Source organism: Enoplosus armatus, chromosome 18, assembly GCF_043641665.1.
Source record: "Enoplosus armatus isolate fEnoArm2 chromosome 18, fEnoArm2.hap1, whole genome shotgun sequence".
In the NCBI taxonomy this organism is placed as follows: Eukaryota; Metazoa; Chordata; class Actinopteri; order Centrarchiformes; family Enoplosidae; genus Enoplosus; species Enoplosus armatus.
This window is the reverse complement of record NC_092197.1, coordinates 18306617-18320065: the sequence shown is the minus strand read 5'-3', so window position 1 is coordinate 18320065 and position 13449 is coordinate 18306617. Positions and strand designations below refer to the sequence as shown.

Genomic DNA, 13449 nt, shown 5'->3' with positions numbered 1-13449 from the left:
TGTTTTAGTATCGCCCTGCACATTTTCAAGTGACTCCGTGGAATTTGACTCCACTCAGGGAAAAGTTGAAGTCAGCAGGTCACGTTTTTTTTGCTTTGTTTTTTTTTTCTCAAGCTGTTGTTTGCTGTTGTGTTTTTTTCGAGAAATGATCTTTTGAAATGTCTCCCGTCAAAAAGACAATGGCAAACCTGACTGACAAATCCTGTTGTTTGGAAGGAATGAAATGTCCGGATTTGGGCATCGAAGAGAGACAGCGTAACAATTGTGTTGTGGAGGAAATGCATCAGTACAGATCTTGGTGTTGGAAGCTTTTATTTAGATTTTACGTCTTGATGTTGACAACACACAGCTGGAGAGCTTTACAGGAGTACTCAGTACTCATGGGTCGGACCACACCCGCCTACCTTCCTACCACCCTGCGTCTGGAGCCCTTGCTCGGACAACACCCATCTTCCAGCTAGGCCTTCATTTTGATCTGAACTGCACACCTGTGAAGTGTCGTGGCTGCATCTTGTACGGTTGTGATGCTATCCCGTTGACAACATCTGTCCACAGACAGGCAGACATAGGAACACCTGCCAAAGCACTCAAGTACTGCAGTAGTTCCCGCCACAGTCCGTGTCTCCAGGACCACATCGTGCCCATGATGACACACACACACACACATACACAGACTCACAAGGTGAAAACAATAGCCAGTGCTCAGCTCATTGCTCACAAATACTTCACCATGCTGTTGAGGGTGGTTTATTTTACAGAAAAGAGACATCTTTTATGAGCACTTTTCTTTTCAGGAAAACACATAAAAGGGGGGGATTCAGTACGTCACTTCCATAAAGTTGGTTGACATGCTGGAGGCAGATATAGTAGTCAAAATCAAAGCGACTGAATTTAAGTTCCTAGCATGGCTCAAGCTACAGAACTCCCACAATTCCCATAATGCAGCTCAGTGGCATCTTCTCGTTAGACCCTCCCTGCCTGCCTGGTAACAGAATTATCCTCTAACCTCTATTCAAACCCACAGAACTCCATTTTAAATTCTAGCGCGCATCCCAAAATGTCCAAAGATACGTGCGATGTATGTCAGGCTGACGTTTTTGGGAGATGTGTCTACAACGTATCTAGAACGTTTCCATTTGATGGAACGATGCAGCCGTAAAAAAAAAAAAAAAGAAGGAAAAAAAGCAAAAAAAGCATGGCATCTCTGGTTTTAGTATTCCATTCAATGCAAACATCATATAGCTTCATGGAGCAAAGGGAAACACAGTATATGGATGGTTACTTAAGGGGAAATAAAAGGAGAAACCTGCTGAGGGGTTAGACCAACTTTAAAAGGGAAAAAGTTTGTCTGAGAGAGGAGAGAGGGTTATGGGGCACACGCCGTACTGTGCAGCAGCAGTATCTGTGCAACACTGTGAGCCAAAAGGAAAAAAAGAATAAAAACTACACCTGCTTATTGTCTGAGGTAGCTGCCAGCTGTGGGCCCCTCATACACACCTCTGTATTCCTGTGTCGCAGCAGGCCTTTGATCAGGTAATTGCCCCTTCGGCCCCCGGAGTTTGCATCCCCCATATGTCGCTATGGCGACCACCTCTCCAGCATCCATCTGTGAGCCCCCTTCACAGCCTTTTTAAGACGGACTTATATGTTACGAGGCTGTGAGTGATGGAGGAAAAGGGCAGCGAGGCGCTGCAAGAAGCACCCCGATCACTTCAACAGCAACCTTTTTATGACATGTATGGTGACGAGTGTGTATTTCTGTTTGGTCTCCCTTTCTCTGCGACCGTCTGTCTGTCTGTTTTGCACCCGCCCACCCGATCCGAGGCCCTCTCCATGTCAGTATCACTCCCCGGGAATGACGAAATACTTTTTGTTTTTTGTCAAACTGTGATAAGGATAAGGTCTTTGTTTGACAAGCAGCCCTGAGATACAGCAGATCCACCCGCGCATGTTATGAGAGGATCAGAGTGCAGGTGGAGCTCGGGGGGGGGGGGGGGGGCAGATTTGGGGCTCAGGATGCTGTTTGAAGACACTTTGAGGAGGGTGACACATTTTTTCCATTGCAGGGGATCTAAGTCCCACCGTGACAAATTTCAATTCACAAACGTTTTAGCTCCTTATCATAAAGCTTCTCCCCTTTTTTTTTTTTTTATTTCCCCCTCAACAACATCCAAGGTTATTAAAATCATCTTTTTCCACATTGTCTGGCAGGGTCATATGAAATATTCAGTTTTTCCAGCTCTTCAATGAAGCTTCATGCTGTTCACACAGAGAAAGATATTCAAATCAAAGACTCCACGTTATTTATGGCATTTATGAGCATTCTAGATATATGGAGCATCAAGTTGACACACATTTCCCCAAGATTCAGACACGGTTGGTATTTTTGGACACTTTGGGATCTCCACTTGCATTTGAAATAAAGTTCTGTGGGTTTACACAATGTTTACCTGCATGGCAGGAGTTTGTAATGACCGAGGTCAATAGAGTCACCCAGGATTTTTACAATTTTCTGCTTCACACCCACACAGAAAAACAAAAAGTGAAAGCCAATCCACACCTGGAAGCTACACAGTCACACCCTCCACTGTCCACTGCTCCCACTGGACCAGCGTCGTGCTATGTGCCTTGCTTGAGGGCACTGCAGTAGTTACAGTGTTAGAGATACAGTACTTAGAGTTGGGCTGCAACTAATGGTATTTTCATTATCTAAAACTCTCTTCATTATTTCAGTGAAAGGGCTGTGGTTCCGGCTGTAAAATGCTTGAAAATGTTGAAAATGACTCATCCCAATAATAGAGCCAAACGGTGATGCCGTCACATGCCTGGCATTGGCCAAAGACACAGAAAAGCAGCAAAATGTCCACATTTGAGAAGCCAGAACCAGATCACGTTTTGTGACATTTTAGCTTCATAAATGACTCCAGTGTAATTTAAGAGGAGATACAGGAGATGCAGATTCACTTTTCCCCCCCCAATTGTATCATTCTCTCTCTCTCTCTCTCTCCATTTATTTTGCAGAATTAAATAAATCTGTACATACATTTTAAAAGCATGACTTCCCGAAAAGGTCTTGTAAAAAGTGTGTCTTTATTGGACATTACAGAACAGGATGAGGAAGCGCGGAGCTTCAGTCAAACGATCACAGCTTTATCTATGCATAGGCTACAGACATCTGTGGGGACATTTCAATACTGATAACGATGGTGATGATCATTGCGAGCCCTCTTTGCTCTGTGTTCAGAACCGTCTCTCTGTGCCACACTTCGACAGGCTGTCGGGAGTTTGTTTTTTGTTTTTTTTTTTCTTTTCTGTTTTTTTGGACCGTCACGGCCTGCAGAAATGACACTTGATTATTTTCTTGAAGGCGCTCTGGAAGTCTTTGTTGAAGTACGCGTAAATGATGGGATTGAGTAAAGAGTTGGAGTAGCCCAGCCAGTTAATGACATCCTCCAGCCAGCGGGGCATGTAGCACGACTCCTGGCAAAAAGGCATGACCAGGGCGACGATGAAGAAGGGCAGCCAGCAGAGGATGAAGGTGCCCATGATGATGCCCAGAGTCTTCACCGTTTTGCGCTCCCGCGCCAGCGCGATCTTCCTCTTCGCCTCGGTCGCCTTCTCGTGCCGGCTCTCGAACAGCGGCACGGAGCTCGGCGTGTTGGGCAGCGGCAGGTTGCCTTTGGAGTTGCTGTGAACTTCGATGATCTCCAGGGACTCGCCGTCCTCCGCGTGCTTCACGGCGCCGTTGGCGCTCGGCAGCGGCCGGGGCTCCACGCTCCTTTTCCAGCTCTTGCCCTGCGCGTCCACGGGAGTCTTTTTGTGGAACAGGGCCGGGGACAACGCCAAGCAAGAGTCGGACACTTTCTTTTTCTCCGTTTTACGCACGGTCCTCCTGATCCGAAACCTGGCCGCTTTGAATATCCGCCCATATAAAACCAGCATCAGCGTCAGCGGGATGTAAAACGCCCCGAATGTCGAGTATATTGTGTACCAGGGGTCTTGCCTGATCTTACACTGCTCGGGGTTCGCCCTGTCCTCTGCCATGCTGCTGTCCTGGGAGCGCATGATTAACATCGGCGGCACTGAGATGGAGAATCCGACGAGCCAGGTGACGCTGATGAGGACGGCGGCTCTCCTCGGCGTCCTCTTCTTCATGTAGTCTATGGGCTCGGTTATCGCCCAGTATCTGTCCAGAGCGATGGCGCACAGGTGCAGGATGGACGACGTGCAGCACAACACATCCAGCGAGATGAAGATGTCGCACGGAATCTGCCCAAGAGTCCAGCGGTTTAAGACCTGGTAAAGCGCCGCCATGGGCAGCACCAGCACCGACACCATCAGGTCGGTGACGGCCAGGGAACCGATCAGGTAGTTGGCCACATTCTGGAGAGACCGCTCCAAGGCGATGGCTGCAACCACGCAAGCGTTCCCAAAGATTGCGCACAGGATGAGCGCGCCCAGCAGGAAGGATGTGAGCACTTGATAGCTCAGCTTCACCTCCTCGTCTTCAGGTCTGGGGGTTTTGTTGGAAGGGCTGTCGAACTGGGGCCAGGCTGTGGTGTTGTTCGCGCCCTCCATTGTCGTTGGTCACCTCGAAGTGGCTTCGGTTACTTGGAGGAGAGCCTGGCGCGCGTCACACCGTCGCACCTTGAAGAGCGCATAGTGGACTGTTCGGTGCGGCAGAAGCGGGTCTGAACTGCGAGTCTCGGATGCTGACGGAGAATGACGCCGCTCATTTATACCAGTGATGGAAAACGCGTCATTTGTCTGTGAGGATGTAACGGAGTCTGGCCGTTTGTGTCTGTTTTAGTCTGCAGCCGAGGCAGCGAAGACGTGGGAGGTATTAAATAAACACATACTGTACAAGCTATGATTCTTTTATAGTTTTTCTGTAATTCTTTATTGGCTTTTCTTGAAACGAGTGGATTTTGCAGTTTCGGTGAGGAAAGAAGTTGAATCCGTTCGCAATGCAGCTTTCCAGATTTTCCTCTGTGTCAAGTGACACTTTTTTTGTTTTTGTTTGTTTGAGTCTCGTTTTATCGACGGAAGTGAACTGATCTGCATCGTGTTGACACAGAATTACAGAATAAAAACGGCTCTTCGTTTTAATAATAAAGCCAATAATCTTTGTTTTATTTAGAGTATGGAACTAGTGTCTCGGAAGTTAAAAACATACCACAATAAAAAGAGGGGGAAGAAATGCTTTAAGTTGTTTACCTCGTTAGCAGTTAATACATGGTCTATGCTCACACTTGTACCACCTTAGTTACAGTGAAGTTACAGTGAGGCGTTATTCGCTTTGGTTTTCAGCACCACGGTCAGCGCTCTGCCCCCCCCCCAGGTGTGACACTGCCACCAGGCGTTGGTCGGCTTTCATAACAATTACAAAATGGTAATGCAATCCTTTATTATCTTAAATAACACTATCAAAACCCCACAAAAAAACAAAACAAAAAAAAAAAAGACACACAAATTTTTTTTTTGTGTGTGCAAAACGGTTTAAAAAGTGTGACAACGAATTCACCACCAACACTTTTATTATAATAAAAGTCACATTATTTTCTATTCATCATGGCTGCATTACCCCCCCCCCACCTCTCTGCCTGTACATTGTTACAGCGCATTACACATTATTAATTAATCAAACTACAAACAAGCAAACAAACAGACAAAAAAAAAGAAACAACTGACACCTGGTAAACCTGGGACTTTTGGGGCCCCTGGGAGTCTGGGACCACGTGTCCCCGTTTGGACATGTAGTCCAGCCTTCCCGTTCAGTTCTGAACAAATAGGTTGTATTTGTATTTATTGTTTACTTAATTTGTTCGTCAATCTCGGTGCGCTGACCCTTTAAGCTTTCATAGCGAAAGCGCGTAAGCTTTTTTTTCTTTTTTTGGTCTATTAGACTTCCCGTAGTGTCACCATTGTTCGTGACGTCACGGCCCTTCTTAAAGCCGAGAGGCTGCCTAACTTTCTTGTTTTTTTGCTCACAGGTCTTCCTCGTTACCGCGACTCAAAGAGTCCTCACAGCTGTCAGGTAAGCGAGACTGTGTAATGAAAATGTGAGTATTCGGAGTGTCATTATTCCCGGGACGTTATAATTTGTTTCGGTGAAAAACGCCACAAGAGAGCCTGCTGTGATGGTCAACAGCAGAGCTAAGTTAGCAGGACGTTTGTTGTTACTCTGCCACCCTGGTTGTTAGCTGTGTACTGTACATGCTAAAACACGGGGAAACTAAACAGTCATTTCGCTGATGTAGTTTGAGCTCTATGAGGGAGAAGAGAAGGGACATCCTCTCAACCTGCTACAGAAACAACACCTGAGTGTTCACTGTAACTCCTTTTATGTTCACTTCACAGCCTTACCTTTATACTGGATGCTCAACAGGCTACAGAGCATGGGGCTAAACATTTGAAATTCCAGGCAAAGGGATTGTGGGCAGCCCTGCTGTGTACATACTTTCCTGTTCTTTTGGTCTGGGGCTGTTTTTCATGGTTGGAGCCCCTCAGTTCCAATAAAAGGAAATCTTAATGCTACAAGCATCTCATCATATTTTAGACAATAGTGTGCGTGCATTAGTGTGGAAGAACCTGCCTGGCCCGGACCTCCACCTCATCCAAAACCTGTGGGATGAACTGGAACGGCGACCGTGAGCCAGACCCTTACCACCCAGCATCAGGGTTGCTCTACTGGCTTGTGAATGGGAGCAAATCCCTGCAGCCAGGTTCCAAAATCTGGTAGTAGAGTGGAGGCTGTTATAGCAGCAAATTCATGCCATGTTCGTCAGTCATATGCCTGCAATGTTCAGGTGTCCACTTACTGTCTCATTCATTTGCGTTTACCTAACAGGGCTCCCCCCTCTCTGAATTCTTAAAATAGCCACATCAATATAAATGCACTCCCACAAGGTTCAGCATCAGGTTACCTCATATGTAAATAAGTGGCTCACTGCAATCGCTTCTCTTATTATAACTCTTTTTAAAGGTTTATCAACCTTTATGCAACACGGGTGCATAAAACATGTTCGAACATTAAGCATGTTCGCTTAGTTTGTCTTGGCCACATTCATGCTACACGCAGAAACAAAGCCAGTCGATTACGTACCAGTTAAATCTGACCTGAACTTTAAAGATGAAAAAGTAATTTGATGTGTATGAGTGCAGGTGTGTTTTCAGCTGCGTGTCTTGACTATCGACATTACCGCCAACAGCTGGACTGAAAACGTGGTTAGAAGAGCCTGAAGAGAGAGAACCATGCTCCGCTGCAGGAGGTGTCGGAAAGGCATCATAGACTCGACATGTTTGTCAGTGGTGGGTGGAAAATGTTTGAAGTTGCATCTTCTGACCCCCCCCCCCCCCCTTATTGCATGCATTCAGTCTTTTCTCCACCCAGTGAGCTGCTACAGACCGACGCGAGGAATTGTTGCCTCTGTCCCAGCCATAGCTGGCCCTGAAACAATGAGTTGATGAAATGAATCACGGATGATTTTGATACGACATTTTACAAGTTCCTAGCTTCTCAAATGTGAGGATTTACTGATTTTGCTGTGTTTTATATCAGTGTGAATGGAATATGTTTTGGCCTTGTGCGGGTGGTTGGACCAAACGAGACACTTGAAGACATCAATTTGAGCTCTGCTGTGTTGCAGCCTTCGTCATAGCTAACAGTCTATGACGTTGGCAGGGACATCAGCGTTGGGAAACTTCAAAGATAACAGCTTGTGTTTCAGTCATAAAGAAAGATGGCCGGCTATCAGAGTCAGAGAAACGTGATGGGGGGGGTGAGATGGGGACTGTCCTGGCTGATTGTGTATCTTTTTTTTATGTGGAAGCAGGTTGAGGCCACAGATGAAAGCTCAGCTGCTGTTTGCAGTATTTGGCACGTGAATGTTGACACGTTGCCCGAGTGGATACTGACCTCAGTTCACCAGGTAATCTCAAGACATGTTTTCCAGTGGCCTTTGGTTGCTCTTACAATATTTTAGTATTTTGTAATCTTTTATTTTGACAAATTGATCATCTCAAAGTTTTTATTGTACATCTGCGCACATGTTTTGATATTACCTTGTATTCTTCCTTCGACCTGTTATTGTTGTTATTGTGCCATTTATCAAGCAAAATTGACAGAAACTTTCTGGTTTAAGCCTCTCAAATGTGAGGATCTGCTGCTTTTTCTGTCTTTATATCAAATGAATATTTTGGGTCTTGGACTGTTGGGAAGACGAGACAAGCAATTTGAGACGGCCATTTTTCACTGTTTTCTGACATTTTATAGACAAACCAATATTTCAAAAAACGTATCAGCAGATTGACAATAAAATCATACAATAAGGACAGTTGCAGCTCTTACAGAAGAGGGTTTAACAATTTTATTTCCTTAAAGAACCACTCCCTTTTACGATGCAGTTGTGATTTATGTATCTGTGCTTTCTGTCCAGGCCCAGTGGACTGTAGGAAAACTGAACTGCCAGAACTGCGCAGCTCGCTTGGGCGGCTTCAACTTCATTAACCGCAGTGAGTGTCCCTGCGGCCGGGACGCCACCGTCCACCTGAACAAGAGCCGCGTGGATCGCGACCACAAGCACTACGTCCTCATCGTCCAGCCGAGGAGGACGAGGCCCGAGAAGGGACATGCTGGTCTGCCGACAGACGGCGCTCAGAACAGAGAGCAGAGGCCCGACTTTAACAGGACTGCACTGGACAGTTTCCAGCTAAACTGTGCTGCTGTTATGTCCCACATCGGCCCCGCAGAGGCCTCTAATTCACCGGCTCACGGTGAAAACACCCAGTCCTTTTCTTTCAGTCCTCTGTACTGCATCTCTCACAGGAGACGGCGCAGTTTGGAAGATGATGCCGCCATCAGGTCATCGTGTTTTTGCCCTGCAGGCCCTACGGACAAGTCTGCTGTCGAGGGGACAAGGGCAGGGACAGATGAGTCCACATGGTCACCTGTCTCGTATCCCACAAGTCAGCAGTTTGACACTGATGGCGCCGTCGCCTGTCGTTCATCTGTGTCTGGAAGGACGCGCTCACCTCCAGATCGACAGGTGCCGCAAACTGCGGAGGCCGTCGAGTCCTTTCCAGAGGCCACGGCTGTCCACGAGGAGGTTTCTGATTCAGCCCTTTTCCTCAGCGGGAGATCCATCTCTGACAGTGTGGCGGAGCAGGACCAGGAAGTGGTGGTACGTTTCTGGCATTTACAGTGAAATAAAGAATTAGTAATTATTAGTATTAGTATTATTCTGTGTAGTTCCCATTTTTATTATTTTCATGGGATTTGTTGATAAAGAAAATCAAGAATTGGTGCATTCTGGTGGCCTAGCGTAACATTCCCAGTTCAATTGTGTCCAGGCAACCTGTGTTGCATATCGGTTCCCTCTCTCCTTGTGTCTCTCTCTACACTGTGTCTACATAGATATTTGCAAATGCTAAAAAAAAAAATCTTTAACAACAGCACCAACAAAAATAGAAAAGCCAGCAGAGGCTCAGATGGGCCCAGAAACCAGCACATTCAGGATTTCCCACAGTGTTTTATGGTGAAAGTGGGACAAGCAATAATCTTCCCCGTGGATTCTCTTGTTTCAGCTGTTGAATCAGTGACTGGGATTCTTGATGTGTGTGTGTGTGTGTGTGTGCGTGTTACCTTCTCAGCCTCGAGCCTTCGTGGCCTCCCCGGCCTCAACCAGACTGAGCAAAAGAGAGAAGAACCGTCTGAAGAGTCTGCGGAGGAAACAGAGGAGGAGAGAGCGATGGCTGCACAGTCAGCTGGAGCAGGTGAGAGAGAGAGCAGGGTCTGATTGAAAATGACTGACCACTGAACAAAATCTCAGCTCTTTTTACAGACTCATCGAAGGAACACAGCCTTGGATGTTATTGGATATTTTTTTTCTCTTCTTTAAGAGAAGTTTAAGACTTTCGCAGAGAACCGAGCACTGAGTCAGCCGCTTTACCAATATTGCATTATATCTGTTAAAAAATGAACGGACTTATCATATTATATTTTTTTTTACAAATTCTTAATCCCCCCTCCAGGCAACTGAGAGGAAATATCAGTAGATAATTAGTAGAATTTCATCACTGAGTTTTATTCATTTGATAGATTAAAGTTTAACAAATGAATAAAGTCATCAAAAGCAAAAAAACAACAACATACTGTCAAAATCAAAAGCGCAATAGGTGGGTGAGTTAAACAGTAATATGGTAATATAGTAGTATTATATTATCAATGTATTCCGCTGCATTAGCAAAATATTAACATTTCAGCTGGGGGGAAAAGAATGTATGGCAAGCTTCCACAGTGAAAAAATATCCTGATTATTTGAGGTTGTGTGTGCGTGTGTGTGTGTGTGTGTGTGTGTGTGGGTGTGTGTGTCCAGGCTGAGAGTGTGAGCCGCTCACTGTTGGACAGTGAGGAAGAGGAGGACAGAGAGGGCCTCACCTGCGCCGTGTGCCTCGACGTCTACTTCAGCCCGCACAGCTGTCAGCCCTGCGGCCACGTGTTCTGCGAGCCGTGTCTCCGCACAATCGCCAAGAACCGGCCGACGAGCTCGCCCTGCCCTCTCTGCCGCACCCTCGTCTCACACACCAGCTTCCACAAAGGTGAGCTCCCTCCAGGACCCTCAAACACCCGACATACTGTCCATCTCCCACCAGCATTAACTGATGAGTAAACGGACAAAATTAAGAAACAACTATTTTGATTATGTGATGTATTATTGTAATCAAAAATGCCAAACATCTGCTGGTTCCAGCTTCTTCTACGTGAGGATTTGTCGTTTTATATCAGTATAAATGGAATATCTTTGGGTTTGGGGACAAAACAAGCAATTTGAAGACGTCACCTTGGGTTCTGGGAAATTGTATAAAATAGGTATTTTTCCACAGTTATCTTACCTTTCTGATTCTTTTGTAGTCTAAAATGGTTTTGCAGTACAGTAGCGGGGAATATTGCCTCCAACAAACGGATTCAAATAGTGACTGTAGGTGCTGTCCTCATTCCTCCTCAGAACTCAACCAAACAGCCAAGACCTTCTTCCCCAAAGTGTACTACGCCCGCAAGCAGAACTTCCAGAGTGCTCCCTGTGCAAAATGGCCTCTGCCCAGCTGTCGCAAACGCTTCCGTACATTCTGGGGTAAGAAAGTCATCCTGACGAACTAGGATGCTGTTTCTGAAAAGAGATGGTTCAGTTTACCGCTAAATGTAAAAAAAAAAAAAAAAAAAATGCTTCCCTCATGTCGTGCCATGACCGCGTTCACTGAGAAAGCAGACATTTTATTGCTTTTTTTTTCTCCCTACAATTTAGTGGCAATATAATCAACTTTATCTTTATAGCCATTTGAGTTACTGCCAAAATGAAAAGTGTGATGAAGACTGCAATGGACTAAACCTGGAAATGAAATGCTAACTGGGCTTTTGAATTCTTATTTGAATGATGTCGTGATTTTAGGTAATCTTTGAAGAAAATCAGGAATTATTAAGAAAGACTTATTAATAAAAAAAACAAAACAAGACTTGTCCCAATCAGTGCAACATTTCAGAATCAGCAGTAGGTTAAATGACTTTTTTGGAGACTTTTTTCGGAAATGTTTGCGTTGCTCACTAAGAATAAATCTAGATGTTTCAAATAAATTACAGCACAAATTCAAACCAGCATAAGGATACATCGTGTTTAATCACTTTGAATTCGGATCGTCTCATCATCATCGTTTTTTTTTTTCCTGTCTGACTCCAGGAGATCAGAGACGGGCAGCGATGGCAGGGAGACGCTGGCACTTTGCCCATGGAGGTTTCACTCTGGACGCTTTGGACCTCACCGACATGCGCGGCTGGCTCTTCGACATTGGGCTGGTCATAGTCTACGTCCACTCCGTCAACTGGATCCTGGCTTTCCTGTTCCTCTGCTTCCTCATGTACTACTTCTTTTTCTGAGACGCCGCGGAGCGCTCGAGAGTTTGCAGTGCAGTGCAGTTTTTTTTGTCCTTTTTAAAGAGAGTAGGTAATGTGTGTTTTCCTGGTTTCACCACTTGGATAGAGTCTCAAGTCAAACCTTTTGTTTCAGTGTTTTTAGAAATAGCAGAGTTGGTCGTGACATACATAGAGGCCAGGAGCAGGAATTTGAAGTTGGAAAAGTTTACAATATGGGTTAACTGACAACAAACTAACTTTAAAAATGTAATGATAATTTGAACAAAGCTTGTTTTTTGCTTGTGTTAAGTACCCATGGCATACGTGCAATAATATACTCTGAGGTGTCCTGATGTACAGAAATAATGGGGAAGGCTGAGGTACAGAAAAATGCCGCTGCCTGAAGCAGGGTGGCGTTTCCTCTGTTGATTCTGTTACTTTGGACATGAGGGAAAGCTTGTCAAAAGGGTGCTGTTTGGTAGTGAAATCTTTTGGTTTGTGGTAGAACAATTAGTTAATAATAGTAGTGTTCATCAGACAGAAAAAAAAAGGTTAGGTACGTTAGCCTAGCTTAGCATAAAGGCTGAAAGCAGGGGAAAGCAGCCAGCCTGGCTCAGTCGGAAGTTCAAAAATATGGCTATCAACAACCCTAAAGCTCACTAATAAACATACTGTATCTCGTTGTTTAATATGTACACAAACAGAAATGTAAGTGAGTGTTTTCAGAGGAAGATACGTGTTTGAACAACAGTATTTCGTCACCATGAGGTTGCCAGGTTTGGTACCATTGTGTCTATACAGACACCAAAACCAAATTCTGCTCACCCAACCTTATGTGACAAACTGCAACCTGCACGTACAAAACTTGTCAAATTTAGGGTGTCATTACTCCAGTGTCATTGGAGGAAGTTTAGCCTTTGTGTTTTGCTGGGTGATGCTCAGTGAAATTATGTAGATTAAAATTTGAAGTGAGATGCACTGCTGAGAGAGTTTATTTTTACATTGTCACATTTTATTTACAAAGTAGATAGGGGATGCTCAAGATATCTTAACAGGTAAAGACAGCAGCATTTATTAGTTGATGTGAATGATTGGTTGTTGACAGCAGCAGGAGCAGAAAGAACAGACAGAAAATCAGATTTACTAATGGGTAAAACACCCATTTCAGTATGGTGCCTTTGCTTAGTCTGTGCCTTCTGTTTACAACGAGTAATATGAAACTGGACTCGAGCTGCTTTAAGTTTTATCTCTCTTGCACAGAATATACCGCAGTCATAGGAAGCCAGAAAGAAATGTGAAGAATATAAAAAAGCTTTCAGTGAACACTAATTATGTCTTTTTATTGAAGGAAAAGAAGTTTGATTTTTAATGAATGATTGGCATTGGTATAGTGTAAAGAGTAAATAGTTGTGCTAAAATTGAACTATAGAGGCTAAAAGGTGTGTTATTTGAGCGATGCATCCATGCATCATTTTTTAATTTAAATATATGGGGACAGAGTTAACACTTTGGTCTTTAGGAGAGTCAAATTGACAGCGAGAACA

The 13449-nt window shown here is 44.8% G+C and overlaps 2 protein-coding genes across 2 annotated transcripts; one reads left to right on the top strand and one right to left on the bottom strand.

Annotated features, from left to right (window-relative positions):
- Window positions 1-3327: 3327 nt before the first annotated feature.
- Window positions 3328-4578, bottom strand: htr1ab (5-hydroxytryptamine (serotonin) receptor 1A b). Its single transcript, XM_070924659.1, has one exon. The coding sequence runs from the start codon at window positions 4576-4578 to the stop codon at window positions 3328-3330; it is 1251 nt and encodes a 416-aa protein (XP_070780760.1).
- Window positions 4579-7254: 2676 nt separating this feature from the next.
- Window positions 7255-11929, top strand: rnf180b (ring finger protein 180b). The gene is made up of 7 exons (XM_070925263.1): window positions 7255-7311; window positions 7833-7931; window positions 8439-9182; window positions 9652-9774; window positions 10377-10599; window positions 11007-11132; window positions 11733-11929. Exons 1-7 carry the CDS (start codon window positions 7255-7257, stop codon window positions 11927-11929), a joined length of 1569 nt encoding a protein of 522 aa, XP_070781364.1.
- Window positions 11930-13449: the final 1520 nt, after the last annotated feature.